The sequence below is a fragment of the Zootoca vivipara genome, chromosome 2, assembly GCF_963506605.1.
Source record: "Zootoca vivipara chromosome 2, rZooViv1.1, whole genome shotgun sequence".
NCBI classification, from domain to species: Eukaryota; Metazoa; Chordata; class Lepidosauria; order Squamata; family Lacertidae; genus Zootoca; species Zootoca vivipara.
The window spans coordinates 76,775,769-76,798,914 of NC_083277.1; the positions used below are offsets into that span (position 1 = coordinate 76,775,769).

Here is a 23,146-nt window from a genome sequence, read left to right on the forward strand (position 1 = left end):
GCTCACTTGCTTAGAGGGGATCAGGAGCCTCTAGGGGTTGGAAGGCCACCCCCCCCCTTTGCTGGGGCAAGTGCTAAATACAGTATAGCTAACCCCTGATGGTGGATGTACTTAAATATCCCTCCTTCCCAGCACAACTTTCCTGGTTTTTTTAGAGCAGCCCCCTGGGCATATTAGGTGATTAAACAAAAGCTTCACATTTAGGTTGCCCCCTTCCAGGGCTGTGTACAAAATTGCATCATATTAGGGAACATTGGTGGCAAAAATGGTTACACACCTCAAAATGCCTCCCCGTCTCTTTTCCTCAGTGCCAAACAGAATAACATAGCTACAACTACAAACGGCTCATTCATTTTGTGGGGTCAAGAAAGAAAAAGACCATTTGAAAACCATAAGCAGACATTGTCTTGTCCTCCCCCTTCCTTCCTGGCTGTTGTAAGGGTTTTCAAGCTTCTTAAAAATCATTCAAATACCTTCAAAGACCAAAGCCAGTCCTTTCGGCAGCTGATTGAGTGCAGCCTGTTATCATGTGCCGTTTCAGGGGCACCTCATAATTAACGCCAATATTGAGGAATGAATGAGGAACTGATCAGAAATCATGCCAGAGACGGAGGTTCGTCCATGGCAGGGACACACTTTCTGCACCCATTCTGCCTTTCAAGGTGGCAGATACGGGCAGGCACCTGGAGTTATTTGGCAGAGCGAGACTTCTGTTATCCATTACTGTAGGCACAGAAGGCTTAATGGAAAAAGCAAGTTATTGTAGTAAACCCAGAGATGACGATGGGAAAACAAGGAATGCTGAAGTTCAGTAGCTTTTATTCATCTTTTCCTCCCACCGTTCTCTCCTCTCTGGGCTCTTTAAAGTACTTTTGTGTAGCAGTTCTGGAAGCCAGCTGTTCTGTGCAGAGTCAAACTTCAGAAAGTGTTTTCCATCATTGTGGAATGCCTTGTAGAGCAGAGTCAAGGGAAGCAAGTTTGGACTACTTCCTTTTGGCATGCTGTCCAGCACCATTTTTCTTTCCCCTCCTGGCTGGAGTTGTGAAACATTGTTTATTGTCATTTGTCTCCCAGTCCTTATCTGGGAGGATGATTTAAACTTTGTGGACCGCAGAACCCTTGCTCATAGTGCCTCTGCCCCTGGTGATCCTAATTCTAGCTGTGTGATTGCTTTCATGTGGTAGCACAGCAGCTGTTGGCGAGGGTGTGTGTGTGTTAGCACTTTTTGTTGGTGCAGGAAGGAAAAAACTTGGATTTTCCACAGCTCATCGTAAGTGTAAAGCTTTTGATTTGTTTTTGAGTTGGAGCTTCAAGTGGCATTTAAATCAAGGTCTTAATTAATGAATTAAGTAGAAGGAGTAGAAGCAAGACAAATATGTCTTCCTTCCTTTAATACCTTTGTTGAGCCACAAACAAAATTATATCTGCCAATGGAGAATGCTGCTGCAGCAAGCATGCCACATGAGAAAGGGACTCCTGAAAAACCAGTGAAAAACCGGTTCTTCTGTCTTTAGAAAGAACCTGAACAAAGTCCACAAGATTAACATTGGCCCTCTTCCCATACCCAAAATGCACTTACTTTAAAGATCCCTTGCAATAGAGGATTCGTCACAACTTATAATTCAGACACTACTGCTTAAATTATAGATTTAACCGTTGATACGTAAGAATGAAAGCTTTAATCTCCTAGCTTCCAGTTACCCACAACTGCACCGCAAACCACATACCTGAGAGCACAGCAATTCCAGTGGTGTTGGCAGAGAAGGAGAAAAGGGGACTGAAGCTATGGCGCTGGTGAAAAATGTGGAATGTGTACTCTGGCTGAGCAATTTCTCCCTCTTTTGTATCTGAAAGGCCTTTTCCATCATAGGTGGTGATTCATTCACTCTTTCCCGCCCATATCCGGAGGAAGAGGTTGGGTCTGCTTTTGGCTGGCATTCAGGGAATGTTGCTCCAGCCATTGATGAACATTTTTTTAATTCATATGATATATTGAGAATTTTCTTTATGGGTGCACTGGCAAAGAATCTGCTGACCAATTCTGATCACGTATATGTTTTGTCATTTGTATTTATGTAAATCTCCAAAATATATTTTGTATAGTTAACTATTTAGCTCTGTCCCCAGTATATTTTATCTTACTGCTATGGCTAGTGGCTAATGCAAATGTAGTTTCCACCTATCTGTCTATGTACTGATTAGATTTACTCTTGGGTGCAAGAAAGACAGTCCAAAACACTCTCAATCAGGACACTACCCCATATTGCAGATAGTGCCCCCAAGGCCTCTTGGCTCATAATTGGCAATGCAAAATTTGGAGAAGTGTAACTTTCAAAGCATGGATTTGTTTCAGTTCATGTATTGTTTTGGAAGGTGCAGATTAGGTTGGTTCTAAATGCAAATCAGAATACAGTACTTACCTATCCCTACTCATAATAACAAGCTATGCTGACATAAATGGAAGGCATAAATGGAAGAAGTGATGCTTGGAAGTTGTTCTCTCTAGTTTTGGGTAACACTGGATCAAGGAGGCTGCCCTTCCAAACTGAATATTGTCATCAGGAGGCTGGTAGTAAGGAATATATTCTGTGAGAAAATATACCAGAACAGAGCTTCATTTTTTTTAATAGCAGAAATGCCAGAAGTAGCCACACTGTGGTGCCCAAAGCAAAGCAAATCCTGGGATCTTCGTAAATCCAGAAGTGAAAACCTGAAACTCTCTAAGACTTGGATACAGAATAGAGCTGCGTCCTGGCCAGTTTAAAACTGTATTGACATTTCCCCTGCTAGGTGGCCTTTTGGGTAGGTGCTCAGTTCCAGTGCTAAGAAGTGGGCTGTGTTGAATGTACATGTGCACATTACAAATTTCTGGTGTGTGTCCCCCACTGCAACCCTGGACTAGATGACCCTTAGGGTCCCTTCCAGCTCTACAATTCTATGATTCATTAAGACAAAGCATGGTATCCTTCTAAGCTGCCTTGCAGGGATCAGGATGCTGGGTACTATACATAAGTGGACTCGGTTGTGCTTCAAGGGCAGGTCCCAGAAGATACTGCAGGAGGCTTGTTGTGCTTCTCTACACTCTCTAGTTTATGATGTGTGGTGCCACAGGGTCTCAACCCATACTTTTTAACATCTATTTGAAACCTCTAGCTGAATTGGATTGGATGCAAATGAGGTGCCGCGGAGCATTGTGGGGCAGTGCTGTCTGTGCTCGCTGTGACTTGAAGGAGTGTGGGCGGGCATGCACATGAGGTGCCACGGAGCATTGTGGGGTAGCGCTGTCTGTGCTCGCTGTGACTTGAAGGAGTGTGGGCAGGCGCTGCCCCACAATGCATCAGACACTGAAGAAGTGTGCATGCACACGAAAGCTCATACCTATGACAAACTTAGTTGGTCTCTAAGGTGCTACTGGAAGGAATTTTTTATTTTTATTTTTATTTTATTTTTTTATTTTTATTTTTTGTTTTGATCCCGACAGACCAACACGGCTACCTACCTGTAACTAACTACTTCTGTCGGGGTGGCAGCTAGGGCTCCCTGGACTGCAGCGCCGCTCTGTCGCTTTGGCCGAGCAGGCGAAGGTGGAGGCGGAGGCCATCTGGCAGCGTCCCTGCCTGTCGTGCCATGCCCTCCAGCTGCCCGCTGTGCCTGGCCCTGCCCGGCAGAGCATGAGGGGCGCCGGAGGGATCGTCGCGCCACGGCACCCGATACACTTAAGGCGGCCCTGGGTGGAGCTGTGTGTGCTAATCCCTCCTTCCCCTATTTGCATATAGGTTTTATTATTGGGAATGCTGGCATAGAGCTAGTAAGGCAGAAGACACCCTGAACTGTTATCATAAGTGGTGAGGGACAGAATGCAGGTAGGGAAGACAACAACTAATTCAGCTAAGATTGAAGTAATGAGTTTTTTGGAGGGATAACAAAGGATTAAGCATACAGCCTGGATTGGGTAGGGCTGCACTCCCTCTTTAGATGCAGGATGTGCAATTTTGGGTGCTTCATCTGTCATTACCTGCACTTGCTTAGGTGGCAGATGTGGCTAAAGCTGTGTCCACACTCCCATTTACTGTGCACTCATTGAATTTCCAGTGTTGGGTATAATCCATGTTTATATGAGGTAATCCAAAGTGCATAGGAATCCCATTTTTTTTTATAAAATAGTACTGTTCAATGCATTGTTTCTTAAAATAACTTCACATCAACCAGAGTCCTTGTCATTTCTAATTCACACCTCCCCTGCCCCCCATAGCTGTTCACATCAGCAGGGGTTCATTAGTGTCAGATTTGTTTTGGTTTGTGTACACACCGAGGGGGCACTGATGGGGTGGGGATGTCTTTACCATATGCAAAGGCGTTCTCACGTTGGATAGAGATAAATTAGAAATATCTGGTGTCCTTCCATCTCATTGGCAATAAAGGTGAGCCCACTTCCAATAGAAGAAAATCAGTATACTATTGATCATTTTCTCTGCTGTATGTGGAAGACTCTGGAAGACGCTGGAAGATGAGCCCCTCAGGTCGGAAGATGTCCAACATGCTACTGAGAAAGAGTGGAGGACAAGTACAAGTAGATTCAGAGCTGATGAAGCAGCTGGGCCAAAGCCGAAAGGACGCTCAGTTGCGGATATGCCTGGAAGCAAAAGGAAAGTCTAATGCTGTAAAGAAAAAATATTGCATAGGAACCTGGAATGTAAGAACCATGGACCTTGGTAAGCTGGATGTGGTCAAAAATGAGATGGCAAGAATAAATATTGACATCCTGGGCATCAGTGAACTAAAATGGACGGGAATGGGCGGATTCAGTTCGGATGACCATCATATCTACTATTGTGGGCAAGAATCCCATAAAAGAAATGGAGTGGCCCTCATAGTCAACAAAAGAGTGGCAAAAGCTGTACTGGGATGCAATCTCAAAAATGATAGAATGATCTCGATACAAATCCAAGGCAGACCTTTTAACATCACAGTAATCCAAGTTTATGCACCAACTACTGGTGCTGAAGAAAGTGAAATTGACCAATTCTACGAAGACTTACAACACCTTCTAGAAATGACACCAAAGAAGGATATTCTTCTCATTATAGGGGATTGGAATGCTAAAGTAGGGAATCAAGAGATAAAAGGAATAACTGGCAAGTTTGGCCCTGGAGTTCAAAACGATGCGGGGCAAGGGCTAATAGAGTTCTGTCAAGAGAACAAGCTGGTCATCACAAACACTCTTTTCCAAAAACTCAAGAGACAACTCTACACATGGACATCACCAGATGGGCAACATCGAAATTAGATTGATTATATTCTCTGCAGCCAAAGATGGAGAAGCTAAAACAAGACCTGGAGCTGACTGTGGCTCAAATCATCAGCTTCTTATAGCAACATTCCAGCTTAAACTGAAGAAAGTAGGAAAAACCACTGGGCCAGTAAGATACAATCTAAATCAAATCCCTTATGAATACACAGTGGAAGTGAGGAACAGGTTTAAGGATTTAGATTTGGTGGACAGAGTGGCTGAAGAACTATGGATGGAGGCTCGTAACATTATACAGGATGCAGCAACAAAAACCATCCCAATGAAAAGAAAATGCAAGAAAGCAAAGTGGCTGTCCAATGAGGCCTTACAAATAGCGGGGGAGAGAAGGCAGGCAAAATGTGAGGGAGATAGTGAAAGATACAGGAAATTGAATGCAGATTTACAAAAAATAGCAAGGAGAGACAAGAAGGCCTTCTTAAATGAGCAATGCAAAGAAATAGAGGAAAACAACAGAATGGGAAAAACCAGAGATCTGTTCAAGAAAATTGGAGATATGAAAGGAACATTTTGTACAAAGATTACCATAATAAAGGACAAAAGTGGAAAGGACCTAACAGAAGTAGAAGACATCAAGAAGAGGTGGCAAGAATACATAGAGGAATTATACCAGAAAGATATGGAGGTCTCGTACACCCCAGGTAGTGTGGTTGCTGACCTTGAGCCAGACATCCTGGAGAGTGAAGTCAAATGGGCCTTAGAAACCACTGCTAATAACAAGGCCAGCAGAAGTGATGATGTTCCAGCTGAACTATTAAATTTTTTAAAGATGATGCTGTTAAGGTGCTACACTCAATATGCCAGCAAGTTTGGAAAACTCAGCAGTGGCCAGAGGATTGGAGAAGATCAGTCTACATCCCAATCCCAAAGAAGGGCAGTGCCAAAGAATGCTCCAACTACTGCACAATTGCGCTCATTTCACATGCTAGCAAGGTTATGCTTAAAATTCTACAAGGCAGGCTTAAGCAGTATGTGGACCGCGAACTCCCAGAAGTGCAAGCTGGATTTCGAGGGGCAGAGAAACCAGAGACCAAATTGCAAACATGTGCTGGATTATGGAGAAAGCTAGAGAGTTCCAGAAAAACATCTACTTCTGCTTCATTGACTACACAAAAGCTTTTGACTGTGTTGACCACAGCAAACTATGGCAAGTTCTTAAAGAAATGGGAGTGCCTGATCATCTCATCTGTCTCCTTAGAAATCTGTATGTGGGACAAGAAGCTACAGTTAGAACTGGATATGGAACAACTGATTGGTTCAAAATTGGGAAAGGAATACAACATGGTTGTATATTGTCTCTCTGCTTATTTAACTTATATGCAGAATTCATCATGTTAAAGGCTGGACTGGATGAATCCCAAGCCGGAATTAAGATTGCCGGAAGAAATATCAACAACCTCAGATACGCTGATGACACAACCTTGATGGCAGAAAGTGAAGAGGAATTAAAGAACCTTTTAATAAGGGTGAAAGAGGAGAGCGCAAAATATGGTCTGAAGCTCAACATCAAAAAAAACTAAGATCATGGCCACTGGTCCCATCACCTCCTGGCAAATAGAAAGGGAAGAAATGGAGGCAGTGAGAGATTTTACTTTCCTGGGTTCCATGATCACTGCAGATGGTGACAGCAGTCATGAAATTAAAAGACGCCTGCTTCTTGGGAGAAAAGCAATGACAAACCTAGGCAGCATCTTAAAAAGCAGAGACATTACCTTGCTGACAAAGGTCCGTATAGTTAAAGCTATGGTTTTCCCAGTAGTGATGTATGGAAGTGAGAGCTGGACCATAAAGAATGCTGATTGCAAAAGAATGGATGCTTTTGAATTATGGTGCTGGAGGAGACTCTTGAGACTGCAAGAAGATCAAACCTATCCATTCTTAAGGAAATCAGCCCTGAGTGCTCACTGGAAGGACAGATCGTGAAGCTGAGGCTCCAATACTTTGGCCACCTCATGAGAAGAGAAGACTCCCTGGAAAAGACCCTGATGTTGGGAAAGATTGAGGGCACAAGGAGAAGGGGACGACAGAGGATGAGATGGTTGGACAGTGTTCTCGAAGCCACCAACATGAGTCTGACCAGACTGTGGGAGGCAGTGGAAGACAGGAGTGCCTGGCATGCTCTGGTCCATGGGGTCACAAAGAGTCGGACACAACTAAACAACAAACAACAACAAATGTGGAAGACTCTTGCTTTTATACAGCCGCCTGAAGAGTGAAGCTTTGGGAGTCAAGATACTAAAGAGTATTACTCAGGATAACAAAAGAGGCTGGGTGCTTCAGTAACAGCAACACCACAAAAGGTGGAATGAAATTTCTCAGAGATGTAGTGAGCACATAGGTTCCTGAAGAGGATAATAAGACAGCAATTCAAAAGTAAGGATGGGACCGAGCAGCAGGTACCCCACCAAATCTGTAGCCCCATCAGCTGCTCTTGGCCAGGGCAGAAGGTTTGTAGGCAGTTAATTCTTATTATTTGCTGTACCAGCTCTCAACTAGCATAGCAGAGGGGTCTGGAATGGGCCCCTCCCCAGGAAATGAACTGGTGTTAGATCTGGCAGATCCATTGCTGATCCTACTCCAGCCTTGCGCTTGCTGGCTGCCACTGGCGGGAATGCTGCCATGGTAGTGTGTACCCTGTTGCACTTTCAGTAGGTGTAGTGGAAGGCTCCATGGTGCTGGATTCCCCCTTCTTCCCACCACGACCAGCAGATAAGATTCCTCTGCCTGGAAGCAGTCATGAGCACATTTAACCATGAAATAATTCCTGCTGAACACTTTGACACTTGCTTTGGAGTAAACATGCATAGGGTTGAGCCAAAAGAGGACTACCTGTCAGGGTTGAGACAGATGAGGGGGAAGAGTGGTGGCACAGCCCCCCTGACGAAGTGGCACCCACAGAGGAATGTGAGGAATTCATGCCGGGGGAAGACTGGTGGAGGCACTCCTCGGAAGAGGGAGAAGTTGAGTTGAGAAGTTGAGTTGAGAAGTTGAGAAGCAGGCCCCAGTCAGGGAGGGGACCAGCCAGCCCCCTCACCCCCCCATTCACAGCTCTACAATGCTGAGCGGAAAAACGAAAGATGCAATTAGAAACAGCTGCAGCTCGTAGAAAGCGTGGGAGTGAGTCAGATACTTAAGAGAAGGCAAGATAAGAGTCAATCAGTGTCTGCAACTGCTGCGTTTGAAGGCATAAGTTGAAACACTCATAGTGTGTGCATTCCTGTATTCTGACTCCTGATTAACCCTGTTCCTGGCTTCCTGATTTCGGCATTTTGACTCCTGGCTCCCCTGACCTCGGCTTCCTGACTGACCTGGACTGTGTACTTTGGCTTTATCTGAACCTGACTGCGGGCTTTGACCTGGACTGTGTACTTCGGCTTTATCTGACCCTGACTGCTGGCTTTGACCTGGATTGCGTACCTTGGCTGCATCTGGCCCTGACTGCTGCTCTTCAGTGCACTGACTTGTCGGTGTCCTAACACTACCCATGTCTAGATTTCTAGTAGTACTACTCCTCTCTCATGGAATCATGTAGTCAGACACCAGCCTACTTGGCCTCACAGGCTTTCCACTGCATTAAATTCTGTGGTTCATCCCTGCAGTGTCATCCTTGCCCAGTGAGCATCTGAGTAGCTCCAGTTTCCCAGAAGAGATTGCTGTGGTCTTGCCCCCATTTTTCAAGCGAAGTCAGGCCTGATTATCCACAAAAATAGACGTGTGCATCACCTTATGTACATATTATATTTTTATTATTAAAACCAAAATCTTTGAAAATGTTCAACAAAATATTATACAAATTGCTGTTTGATCATAATATTTGTGAAAGTGAAGCTATGCATTGCTGCTTCAACAGAATGGCTTTACTTACCATGAAATTTTGTTAATTTTCTGATGTGCTTAAAAGCTATGGAAGGAAAAAGCTGTAACACCACTGCACTCTTATGAATCACATTTCTTATGTCAACAAGTTAGAGATGGTTTTGTTTGTTTGTTTATAGCATGACAAACTTTCAGGGATGCCATTAATCTGTTATTCCAATGGAACATTTAGTAAATTACCTGTGAAATCTTACAATCAGCATTATTCAGGGTTACTCATAGAATTGCCATGAGTAACAGGAAAACTAACATCAACAGATACATTGATTTATTTTATTTTTTGCATCATCATCATAATTGTCCTTTCTGGTTTTTTAATGAACTGCTGCCTTAAATGCATATAAACAACATTTGGAAAATTGACACAATTGTAATAACTCTTAACTATTGGTCAGACAAACATTTTGGACATTGCTGAAACAACTACAGTTATGAGTAGATTTGTACAGTGGAGAACATTGACATTTTAAAACTTAGGAACCCAGCCCAATAACTACATTCGACAGAATGCTGGTAAAATTCAGGATGATGCAAAACCAATTTATCACAGTATTTTCTCTTATTATCAAGTCTTTGCCATGAATATTGCAATTATGAAAAATGATCAGGCTATTGAGCTCCAGAATGTTTGCAAAGATAGGGATGATCCAGACCAAGTTAAGCTTTTTTAAAGCACTTTTGAACATGGAGTTCAGTAATAGTTTTAAGCCGATGCCTGGCTTTTTCCTCCTCTGATGTACTGCATACTTTTGGCTGAATTGCACTCATTCCCGTGAGCCTATTTCCTGATAATAAATGGCATTACCACGAATGATACTTTTTTCTGTTTTCTTTACTTAATAGTCAGGCTGCATGCTCTATTCACAGGTTCAGTCCATGGGTGAGACCTTCTTCAACACAATAAAAGGGTTCAGATGAAAAACAAGCTAACAAACAAGACTGGGTTATTAAGGACCCTGGCATCATCACAGTTAAGCAATAGTAACAAGGGAGAGAATGGCTTCAGTCTCTTTTTACAGTATACCTTTAAAAAAAAGAAAAAAAATGCAACATGGTAAGTTCCTGCTACCATGGCCACTAGTAACCTTAATTGCAGATGTAGTGTAAATTGCATTTACTCCATTTGAACCATCAATTTTGTCCCACAAAGGTCTACTGGAGTCACTGAGTTTTTACCACTGATGTCAAGAGGAGAAGGAGCAGAACCACTGTGCTATTGGGTGGCTATGCCTCATGTAACCTCTATCCATGGCAGCTCCCTTTGACTTGCAAGAGCTTCCTTGTGGCATAATATGTTGAACAGGCTAACAAAACTGAACAAATTAACTTAATTGGCAAAATACTGTATTTGGGGTTGGATTGGGTTAATTTTTAGCCAGGAGAAACACTGTGGTAGTGCTAATAGACTGATCACAGCAGGGAAGGGAAAGGAAAGGACACCACAGCCTCATTCCTAGTGCTTCTGTCAAAGTTCAACATTGTCCTCATTTTTGCTGGATACACACATTAACTTGCATTTTATAGCATTAGTTCCAGTGCATGAAAAAGCATATGCGCTAACGACTGCAATCCTGTGCACACTCATCCCAGAGAATGTCCCACTGAACACAATGGGACTTAATTCTGAGAAGGGCCTGCTTACCCATAGGCGCTAAGGGTGCGGGGCACCCGGGCGCCGGGCTCTCAGGGGCGCCAGGCCAAGAGTCTGTGGCTGAGATTTGGAGTCTGGGATTGAAGAGCCAGGCCAGCTGACAGCCGAGCAGAGCAGAGCCCATCGGAGTGCTGCAGGCTTTTCTGCTGTGGGCACTGAGACCTCCTGCCTGCCTGGGATTGGTGGGCCGTCAATAGGCCCACCCAGCATGCGCACACTGCTCACACAAGGTGCGCAGCTTCCCTCCCAAGCCTCTGTAGGGATTGCTCTCCTCCCGCAGCAGCATGGGAGAGTTGTGTGCCTCCTCAAAAGCTCAACAACTTTGGCCTGTCCCCCCCCCCCCGTTTTTTGCACCCCGGTGCCACATATGCTAAAGACAGCCCTGATTCTGAGGAAACATGCATAGCATTGTGCTTCAAGTAGCCTAATAATGTCTTGAGCTCCCACAAACCTTAGTTTACTTTATCAAATGCTTAAAGTGGACTAAGAAGGTGGTAAGCACAAATAACACAAGGTTTAATTTATATTGTGTGTGTGTGTGTGGTGGGTGTAGACTTAGCTGAACTACTATTGTTTACAGATTTAGACTTATTTTTTATCATTCAATCAGTATAATTTTCAAATTTGGGGGATTGCAGTACCCCTAATTTGGGTGGTAAGCGAGGATCCATGGAGGGAGGTGCTGAAGTAGGTAGAATCAGTCTCCCAGAAGCAGTTTTAAGAGGAAAACTAAGATGCCCGCTTAGTTCTTTTAAAAATGTCACAGTTGAATTAGTGCCTCAATCCTCAGACTTTTACACACACAAAGAGAGAGAGCTGTGCAAGCTGGTGCTGTGCATTTATCGGCTTGTGAAATGGCTGCCAGCTAGCTGGGATGCTTCATAGGTACAGTAAGTTTTGAAGTTGGTCTTGGGGCAAAAGTGGATTTGACATCTTTTGCATTTTTGCATGTAACACACAAGTTTATTGAAATGCAAATAGCACCAGCTGGGAGAAGCAGAGAACTATTGAGGTTGTAGCAGGTAATGGGGGGGGGGGAGTTAAACTCTTTCCTCCTCTACCATGGTCCTAAGGAAAGCCCTTTTTCTGAAGCTGAAATTGGCTTTGCGAGAAAATCCCCCATTCAAAACATCTGAGGAAAACCTGCTATAAAAAGATGTTATATGATATTTTGGTCATTCGTACACCCCATTTTAGAATAGGGAACTAGGGAACTGGAGTAGAGAAGGGATGGAAACATGTGGTTCTCCAGATACTGTTGGATTCCAGCTTCTATCAGTCCTGGCCAGGATGGCTAATGGTCAGGAATTATGGGAGCTGCAGTCCAACAACATCTGGGATGACCACATGGTATCCATCCTGGGAAAAGAGGATCAGGAGATTTACTTTACCCTGCAACAATAATAAATAATAATTAAAGCGGAAGTTCAGAAGATGTAACTTGAGTTTTCCCCATATTCCAAAACCTACATTCTCTTCCACATCATAAAATGGAAAACACTATGAGTTACTCCCATCTAGTGGAGAGTGGGCAAATCAGTCAGTGTTTCATGCATAGATCCTTTTTAAAAATGATGGGGGGGAGAGTTTGGTTGACAAGGAAGATAAAGCAAGGGGACTGGTTGCCAGGATTTTAGCTTGTAAAAAAGGCCCTGGCTTTTTTGAGGGGAACCAGCACCACATTGCACACGAAGCTCCCCATCAAACTAGGGATGCACATTTACAGGGATCAGGATTTAGAATACAAACCACTGGATCTTTTAAGGAATGGAGAGCAAGGACTTAAAAGCAACAGAGGCTTTAGAAGGAACAATCAGGTAATGAAGAGTCAGTGGAGGCTGGGTTTTCCATAAAGGACAGTATCTTATTGTGAACAAACCTGTCACATCACAAATCCAGTTACACTAGCTATATTGATTTCTATATAAGTTTAGGCGTTACGGTTAATGTGATTTATAAAATATAAAACTATGGGTGTCATATTTAAAATATATTCCATTGCCAACAACATGTAATCTGTTTCTAAAATATATCTGTAACACTTTCCTGGAAATCTGATGGTCACAGAGTGTGCAGTGTAACCCAATACATTCCTGCCCTTCCTTATTTCTTCTGTTCACAGCCAGTCATTTGTCTAGGCTATGAACTTTTCTAGGCAAATCAGAACATGTGGCACTTGCAGACAGCCAAACAAGGTCCTGGCACTAATCTCTAAATTTACTAATTTAGTAATTAGTTAAAACATGCATCTTATTTTTCTAAAATGGGGACTTAAATTAAGAACTAGCTCTTGTGTAACTACGGAGATTAATTTTCTGTTATTTCTTTCAGTACTGATTACCCAGCTAGGGTTATACATGATACCAAACAGTTGGATCCTATCCCAAGCAAAATATCCTCATGTTCTGGAGTGTATTCCTCTTGTACTAAATGTACTGGCAGCAGCTCTTTGGGCTTGTAGAAGGCACAGGCAGTGACTGCAACTTCCTACCAAACCAAATGTTTACAGTTGTGTGGAGAAACTGTTCTTACCCCAGTCCAGGTAAAGTTAGCCATGACTAAGTGATACTGAAGGCAGTGGGGCTTAAATCTTAACCAGGTTTACTTGGGAGTAAGGTCCAATGGTCTCAGCAGAATTTATTTCCAAGCAAGTTGTTCAGGATTGTCACCTTAGGCTGCAATCCTAAACACGTTATATCAGACTCAACTCCACTGGAACTCAATGGGCTTATTCCCATGAAAAAATACATATGATTGTGCCTTACATCACACAGATAACTTTAGCTGGATTTGGGACATATAATATGAATGGTGTGTATAATTGGAAATACTGTAAAATCTTGAAATAGTCACCATAAAATTTTACTTTACAACTATTGTCGTTTTCTTCCAATAGATATTTCAGATTCCACCCCCCCCAAAAAAAAACTCCCCACCCCCACTAAAAATGTATGCTTTGACCAAAACCATTAAAGTGGTTTAAAATACTTCAAAATCCTCCTGCTCTTTATCTTGCTCTTAAACAACCTCGTTGTTTTGCAAGCTGGTGCTCCCAGCCTCAGTGAAATCAATGTGTGCTTCATATTGGCTCAGGACTCCAGCCTTGTGGTTTTCAATTATTTTATACTGGAAAATAATTTACTTCAAAGCTGCTTTAAATGGTCAAATGGTGTATGTTTTAGTGCATACAGAGCATCGTGCTTGCTTTTGTGCTTGAAAACTCTAGGCACAACACACAGGGAAATGGTGCATGATCTCAGTTCATTTCAGTGGGGCTTTGCCTGAGTGGTGGGTAGGGACTACTTGGTAGGCTGTTAGCACTCCATATTAAATCAATACAGTACAAAACAATATCCAGCACTGTCTGTTCATCCCACATTTCACTGCAGTATGCACTAGGGAGAATGAATGGGAAAAAACTTATGACTTTTAATATTCCAGCCCTTTGAAACGCCATTGAAGCTTTGGCCTTGGACTGTGCACCTTTCAAACTGATGAAAGCAAGGGGAAAACTTATCAAAGCTTAGACTATTTTGTAGATTATGCTTCAGATTTTGCCTGCAAAAGTAAACTCTGCTTTTATCTGATTCTCTCGACTCAAATGAACTATGAGGAATTTCATTCACTTGTATGCACAATGAGAAACTTCACTGGAGTCAGTCAAAGCGACAGCAGGGGACTCAAGTATGAGTTTTTAAGAACAGAAGGGAAGTAAGTTATGTGTTGGGCATGTCAAGACAATCAGCTGCAAGCACACCCCAACTGCATTCTTGGCATAGTGAAATAATCCTTCAAATCTCAGTCCAGAGGCAGTAGAGCACAAAACAATCCATATATATTACAGTAATGGGAGTGGGCAGTTGTAGAAGTGGCATTGCTGGTACTGTTCCCATGCTGGATAATTTGTGTCCTATTGCGTGGAAGAGAGAACACAGCCTGAAGGAGGAGGGGGGGCTCACATAACAACTGGCAGTTCCAAGGCAAATACGTGTCCATGCACACGCCCTTTGCCTTTTGCCTTCTTCCCACATCAGCAAGTTCATCCGAAGCAGCTTTCCCTAACCTGGTGCCCACCAGATATTTTAGACTACAACACTCATCAGCCTCCACTAGCATAGCTGATTTGGAGTCCTACCTTGTGGCAAAGTGGGAAGACTTGCTATGGAGGTGTTGGTGGTAAAACCTGACAAGAGGCTTCCCCAAGCTTTGTCTTAGGAAGTGTCAGTTCCAGCTCTCAGCGAGTCCCCTCTTTGCAGGCAGAGCATTGGTGTTAGAGTTGCAGTATCAAATGGCTATGTGGTGAGGATGGAGTTGCATCACTTGTTATTATTAATACCATGGACACTAGGAAACAGCCAACTGCTGAAAGCCCTCCAGCTTACAACAGTTTTGCCAGTGGGGGAAATAAATCATTTCCCTAGCAGCAATCTGTTGCCTTTTTAAGTTCTGGGGAAATGCAGTATGTGTCTCTGAACAGGAAACATTTCTTTTGCTTCTGTTGACCACAAACTGATCATCTAGACAGGACCTAAATTAATCTTGCTGGCCATTTAACATGTTAGATTTGTGTCCATTTGTAAAACTAGCATGAGTTTTTCTAGCGCATATCTCACTGTCAAAGCAAAATATAAGCACAACTGTTTGTCCTGTGATGATACAAAAAGAGTTTCTGCTTACAACAGATGTTTAGCAATCTATTGATGCTGTGGTACCATATGCAATCCAGCTTGCTAGAGCAAAAGCAGCAGAACTTTTGTGATTAGCTAACAGAAACTTGAATATTGTTTTAATCATTTAGACTTCAATAATTCATTAAACTTTAAGCAGCAGGTCTCTCTGGTCAGGTTTTATTAGCATGCTTCCAAATGAAATAAATTCTAATCAGTGTCTCTTGAGGGAGGCGAGATGGAGTTTGTTGCATTCAGAGACACAGCTCAGTTTGCGATGGCATATAAAATCCTTGCACGCTGAGTATGTCCAAGTAGTAAAAAGCTTTCATCAAAAAAGGTGGCAGGGAGAAAAATCTTGACTCATTTTCTTCAGGGTCTCATTACATATAAAGTCTCAGATTCCTATGCTGTTCTTCAGCTGCTGTTACATGACATTTTCAAAAAGCTGTAAGGATCTCATGATATTGTCATCCTGGAAGCAATGAGAAAATAAACCATGTATATTTATATTGCACACACAAACAGTTCTGCCAGGCCTGGAGGACTGGTAGAGATGGATTTTTTTCAAGATCCATAAATAAACCTTAAGTTGACTGGACGAGTCCATGTTGTGGCCTGCAAGCAGCAATGGAACAAGGCAGTAAGCCTTGAGGTTGCACAACTATCCCAAATTTGCATAGAATCTAAAGTGTCAACTGGATCCTAGTCATGTAAATCATCATTTGCAATTAATCAAGTTCATTTCATCAAACTATAAGCTAAATGCCATTTCCCATTTCATATACACACCACTGCATTTCTTTGGCTTGGATGGAATGTTCCTTTGAACTGTAATAAACCCCCTTGCTTGCCTGGGTGGAGAGAAATGGGACTGTGGAATACCATTCTGGTGACTTGGGAATGCCTCCCCACCCCAAGGATTCAACTGAAGTTTAGGTTAGAGAGAGGAGAGAGAGAGAGAGAGAGAGAGAGAGAGAGAGAGAGAGAGAGAGAGAGAGAGAGAGAGCGCAAGAGGTAACAAAAATGGAAATGGCCTTGTACTGTAAATGCATTGTTAAGTCCCTGGAAAATAATAAAAACATGTTTAAATGTACCAATGTCTATGGCCAAACCAATTACAATATGAAATAGCTCTGAATGCTATGCATTTTCTCCTATTTTATACATGTTTCTATGTAAACTTGCATATTGTCCAGTGCTATATACTGCCAGCCATCTGTTTTATTAATTCAAGGACCTGCTTCTGGACTGTGGTAGACTGTAAACAACTTGGGCTGCAATGCAGACGCAAATGCCAGCAAGAGAACTTTGCTTTGACCTGTGAGAGACTTCATTAGTACACAAGGCATCAATTAAGATTGACTGCTCTCATTCCCTTTCCAAGATGAGGTACCTTCTCTCCTACGGAAGACTTCTTAATTAATAAGCATATTATTATGCTGTATTATTCCAAATGATATTAACCTACTGTGACCATAATTTTGATTATGGTGATCCAAATATGCATATCCAATCAATATAGTAATATAAAATAGAATCCACAAGGAAACTAAGTGCAGAGTATGGAGTTGGTCTCAGTGGCTCTCTAGAGTTTTAGGCAGCAGACATTCCCTGGTCTACCTGGAAATGCCGTGGATTGAACCAGGGACCGTTTGCATGCAAAGCAGATGCTCTGCCACTGAGATATGGCCCCCCTATAGTTTACCTTCCCTGTAGCGCTTCCCATTACATCTATGTGTAATGTTGATTTAAAGAACAGGGGAGCAGGGGAGCAATCAATATTCCACCAAAGTCAATTAGTTTCAGTGGAGCTGGATGATATTCCAGATGTCTAATTTTAATCCTCTTTCTTAAAGCTATGTGTTCATTTATTTCACGTTTATCTTGAGCTTACAAAAATACTTATATTTTTAAAATTTCAGAGACATAAGAACCACATAAGCTACTTTTTCTAGTTCATCCCCCAGTTTGCACAAATACAATCTTCAATACAGAAGATATCTAGGCAGCTGCCACTACTTTCAACTTATATCCATTTTAAAACCATTTTGGGGTCAAATACTGGGGTTCCGATTGATTTGCTGTACTTTGCATGAGTAGCTTCCGTACAGAACTGTTCAAAATCCATAGCAACATCTTTACTAGCACTAATCAAAATGTCACAAAGTGTGTGAACAAGCCTTCAGGTTCTCCAGAATTCTTCACTGAGCAAAGAATTCAGTGAAGTGCAGGGTGGGTAAAGCCTGGTCTCAAAAGCCATAAATGCTTGAGATAGATTGTTGAAAGGAAACAGTTGCACTCAGTTAGAGTCTCATGAGTGTTGTGCAGGTTTCAGGAGTTTACACTTAGGGTTTTCTAGGTGTGGGACAAGCTAATTGTGGATGAGCCCTTAGGAATGCTGAGGCAATTCCACTCACATCATTTCCATCTTTGAGAATATAAGGTATCATGCACTGTTTTGCATTGGAACCTTCCACCAACTTTTAGTTTTGCCATGGCTGCAGTCTCTTCTTCATATTGAAGCTAAAATGCAGCAGCTACTGGAAATTGTGATTTCAGATGAGCAGAGATGGAAATTTGGGTAGCTGTTTCTAGGTTAGTAAAGATATAGCTATAGCTATCTCAGTCACTACCTGTATTTCATCATAACACATAGAGAATCTGTGCAATAAGTCTACAGAATGAGTAAGAGAGCCTTGCTACTCTTAGTGTGAAATAATACACCCACAAGGGAATAAATGACTAGACCTTTTTCTTAGTATGCATAAGATTGTGCTCTCAGTTGCACAGACAGTTCAGAACATGACTAGGCCATGTCCGGATAATACAGATATATGGTGTTCTCTGTGCACATGTACACAATCCCTTTACCTCCAAACTGCAACTGTATGTGCAGCCCCATTGTATGCAATATGTGCACTGTGCCTTCCCTGTTCTTTCTACCAGTGGTGAAGTGCAGCAAAGAATCCTGAACTTTATAAGGAAGTTCAGCCATAGTGGCCCAATCGAAACCCGATGTCCTGGGGCTCTCAGCTTTTGGGTGAAGTGAAATCTCAGCTTTCTAGCATGAGACAATCTCTTGGCTAGCTTTACTGTGGAAGGAAGACTTACCTCCTGACATGACTCAATAAACTCATCCAGAGTAACGACACCATCCTTATTTTTATCCATTTTCTGCAATACAGAAAAATACAAACTCTTTGAGTTCATAGCACTACTGCATTTACAAAGTGCAGCATAATATAACACTGATAGGATTCATATACATCTAAGTGGTTTTGCAGATTTAAACATATTCCACTGCCCAGACACAAAATGACTGAAAATTACCTAGGTATGAGTTCAGACATAAGGGAGATATACCCTGTTTCTCATATTTTAAGACATACCCATAAAATAAGCCATACAGGATTTTTAAGCATTCAAGGAATATAAGCCATACCCTGAAAATAAGACATAGTGATAGGCGCAGTAGCAATGCCGGCTGCGGCAGGAGGAGGAGGAAAAAAATAAGACATCCCTTGAAAATAAGCCATAGTGGGTTTTTTTGAGGAAAAAATAAATATAAGACGTGTCTTATAATATGAGAAACACGGTATGTGCACTAACAAATAGAAATTTACCTGGAAAAAAACTTCTACGTGCTGCCTTGGAGCATCGTCTTTCAGCACTGGGTAGGTGTATTTGCCCATCATATCATAAATTGCCTTTACTATATCCATCATTTCCTGGAATTGTGACAATCAAAGCACAAGGGAGACATCAAACAGGGCTCTGGCAATGAGTTGACTCACTAACATTTCTAGTATTAACCTTCAACAAAGAGAATGCAGCTAGTTTGTGGGCCAACACCCTTATTCTGTGTTTTTTTAAAAGCCCACACACAAAGGAATAGTGTTGCTGTGCTTTAGATCTAAATACCTATGAATATAACATATGCTGAAATCTAAAATACACATTTTCCACATTTACTCCTTAATCACCCTCAAGGAAAAAATTATGCTTGGTAGCTATGCATTCTATGGATTATTATTATTATTAACCTGGGAGCAAATTTGCTCTGCAAATGCCGTCTGGTTCTACATCAAGGTAGACCTGGTGAATACATCTGAGAGTTTCAATAGCTTTAAAAAAGTAGTTTCTATTTGTGGACCTTTGTATAAAGTGAAATTAGGCTAAGGAACACCCCCTCCCTGACTGCTTATCTATCTATCTATCTATCTATCTATCTATCTATCTATCTATCTATCATCTATCTATCTCTATCATCTATCTATCATAATCTGTCATCTCTGCAGTTTCTTGAATACACACATTACTTTTTATTGACTGTAAAGTGTGCTTTTCTACCAGTCTTTGCTAATGTAATACTAAAGACAAGCTGGTTTAATTTACCAAATTATCTTCACACATTTTACCGTTGGCTACTGTGGTGGCCATGACGGTGCACCTACTTGAATCTGATTGTAATTGAAATAAAAAAATAAAAACTTGTCCAGTAGCACCTTATAGACCAACTATAAGGTGATACTGGACAATTTTTTATTTTTTATTTATTTTTTATTTCGACTACATCAGACCAACACGGCTACCTACCTGAATCTGATTGTAATTGTTTGTTTCTATTGTTTAAATAGAGATAATCTCTTGAATAGTTCAATTTGCATGCAATATATTACATGTATAATGCAAGAATCTACATTAGCATTTGAGTAGAGGGGTCTGGCTTTGACTGATTTTGTAAAGGAAACAATTTTCTAGGCTGCTCTTGCAGATTGCTGATATCTCATTCACCACCATGATCAAATTCAACTAAGGTATCTGGCTTCTTTGATGTATGTAGCAAGCCTTATGAACCTTAGACTGTTCCATTTCAAAGAAACACAAACATTTCCTGGTGCAGCTTGTGGCTCAAAAGAGATAATTAGTTCATGTAATTTGTTGAACATATTGAGGGAGGTTGTTGCCATGAAATCGGCGAAGTCGTTAAGGACTAAAATGGCCAAGTTGGCATATGGTGTTCCATGTGCTGTTAATTTATCTGTGAGACTCATTATTACTGTGGCCACAAATGTGTTGTGAACTTGTTCCCTGCTTTCATCTTCTTCCAAGGAAACTGGTTGGCGAGATCTAAGTCAGACATTTTGTTCTCTCAAAGTCTTGTCTCTGGCACGGTATGTCCAACAATTGCATTACTTCCTGTTTTCTTATTCCTCCTGTTAGTTTGCTAATGTCATATAGATGGGTCCTCTTTGAGACCCAACCAAAATTAAAGTGCTTCAGTTTTAACTAAAGAGTTATATATTATAATTATAATTTGTTGTAACTCCTGGGGTCTAGGGTGAGGATCCAGGTAGATTTTTTAAAAATAATAAAACCATAATAAATACCTATTATTTAACATGTATCAAAAGCCAACTTAATAATAATAATAATAATAATAATAATAATTTATTACAGTCGGAGAACAGCTTATGAAACAAAAATGGGACTCATAATTATTTTTTCCTTTAAATAAGATGTATTAGTGTGAGTTGGCTTTGGCTCAGAGCCAGCAATAGTTGAATAGGCAGTGCATGCTGACCTGGACTGGGGTATTTTCAGTCTGTCGTGCCAAGGTTGAATTAAGTTTTAAGATGAGCAGCCGGACAGCATTTTCCAACCCTCCATTTTCATTTCCTTTAAAAAGCTGAATAGGTGCCACTGACTCACCTCTTTGTTTATATAGCCATCTTTATTTATGTCATACAGATTAAATGTCCATCGTAGCTTTTCGTGAACTGTTCCTCTCAACAGAATGGATAGTGCCGTCACAAAATCCTTTTGACAGAAGAATACAAATATATTTTAATTGGGACAGAAAGTTTTCTCCAAGTCTCTGTAGAGAAGTGTGTGCCTTATAATATGTTGCTTTATTATAACATTCCCTTCTCTGCAATAACATTCATTTACACCATTAACCATCCCTTCATTAATCCTAAGGATACACCAATGTGACTTGATGATTCTGGCTACCAGCCAAGTCTCAGTGCCTAGTTCCATACCTCCCTCACATACATTTTAATCATTTTTCTTCATCTTCATGTTCCAAAGTGGACTCTTCTCAGCTCCTGTCTGCTTTCCCCCCACAATCTGTTTTAAAGCTGTCCTGCTACCTTTTTATTTTAAGCACCAACAGTCTGGTTTCATTCTGGTTCAAGTGGAGCCTGTCCTTTTTGCATAGGCCCAGTTTTTCATAGATTTTCCCCAGTGTCTAACAAATCCAGAACCTGCTCCCTGACACTGTCTCATCAACACATCGAAACGACAAATTTGTGTCAGAGAAAGCTACCTTCTAGGTCCTGGCTTTCAACATGACACCTAGCAACCTAAGTTTTCCTTACAGGATCTTTTAACCATATTACCCCATATCTTTGGTGCCAACCTTTTCATTTCCATGGGGCTTGCATGGGAATGGGCTGTATCAAGAATGAGAAGACAACATGTATTGGATCAATTTCTGTTGGTTACATTAAGTACAAGCTGCCAGGCCTACAACACTTTTCGTCAGAGACATGGAAAGGAAAAGGTTTAGAAACTATGATGTTCAGTAAGATGATATACATACAATAATAATCAGAACAAATGATTATTCCGTTACCTCAAATTTCACAGATCCAGTCTGTGCTGTATCAAATGCATTAAAGAGATAATGGGCATACATACTAGCATCTGAAATAAAACACAGTAAGATGATGTATTGTTAAAGAAATTTAAATAAGCATTTGTACAGCTGAGCTGAATGTTCTCCTGGTTAATTTTTCAAATTGAAAGTAGTGATTCGAGAGGGGACACACCCAACCTCTTAAATTCTTAAAGTTCACAGCCTTTTCTCCCTTTGCTGCTGCTTCTGTTACCTTTCCCCACACGCTATTCCATGATTTCCCAAGTACCGTATGTTCTGGTGTATTCCGGTGTATAAGGCGACTGGGCGTATAAGACGACCCCCTACTTTTCCAGTCAAATTATAGAGTTTGGGATATACTCACCTTAATGAGTATATCCCAAAATTCCAACACACACCAATTAAAATTTTTCTGTATCTCTTCCTCTGTCCGCTTTTTAAACACCAGTAAATGAAGCCAAAAGAGAGACATCAGTGCTTAAATGCACAGGTGTTTAAATGCACTTACTTGCAGGCATGCTAAGAACTACTTGAACTACCGTAGATTTCATTCGGAGGGAGGGGAGGAGAGGTGGGGAGAGGGAGAAGGAGAGGGAGCCTGCTCCACTGGCACTGTGTTGTTCCATGCACCGAGGTGAGGGGGGGGGAGAGAAAGAAAGAGGCTGCCGTGCACGCTTTCTTTCTGTGCTTTTCTTTCCCTCCTCCCTGCAGGAAAAGAAAGCGGCAGTTGCTTACACACGTGTAATTGGGTGACGCTTTCTTTCCCTGCAGGGAGGAGGGAGGAGGGAGGAGGGAGGAAAGCTTTGTGCGTCCCCTCTGCTGCACGGGAAAAAAGCGGCTGCTGCTTACATGCGAGTAAGCGGCTGCTGCTTTCTTTCCCTGCAGGGAGGAAAGTCCTGTGCGTTCCCTCTTCCTGCACGGAAAGAAAGCGGAGGCTGCTGCTTACATGCGAGTAAGCGGCTGCTGCTTTCTTTCCC

General features: G+C 41.8%; 1 protein-coding gene across 6 annotated transcripts in view; it reads right to left on the bottom strand.

The window, feature by feature from the left end:
- Window positions 1-8,641: 8,641 nt before the first annotated feature.
- KCNIP1 (potassium voltage-gated channel interacting protein 1) overlaps window positions 8,642-23,146 on the bottom strand; it is a 495,512-nt gene continuing 481,007 nt past the window's right edge. For all 6 annotated transcript variants that reach the window (XM_060271731.1, XM_060271730.1, XM_060271729.1 and 3 more), the window contains 5 exons: window positions 22,146-22,216; window positions 21,218-21,325; window positions 19,129-19,233; window positions 18,617-18,679; window positions 8,642-15,977 (listed from right to left, as the gene is read on the bottom strand). In XM_060271731.1, coding sequence (XP_060127714.1) covers window positions 15,930-15,977; window positions 18,617-18,679; window positions 19,129-19,233; window positions 21,218-21,325; window positions 22,146-22,216 — 395 coding nt within the window. In that variant the 3' untranslated portion in view covers window positions 8,642-15,929. The remainder of the gene's footprint in view (window positions 15,978-18,616; window positions 18,680-19,128; window positions 19,234-21,217; window positions 21,326-22,145; window positions 22,217-23,146) is intronic.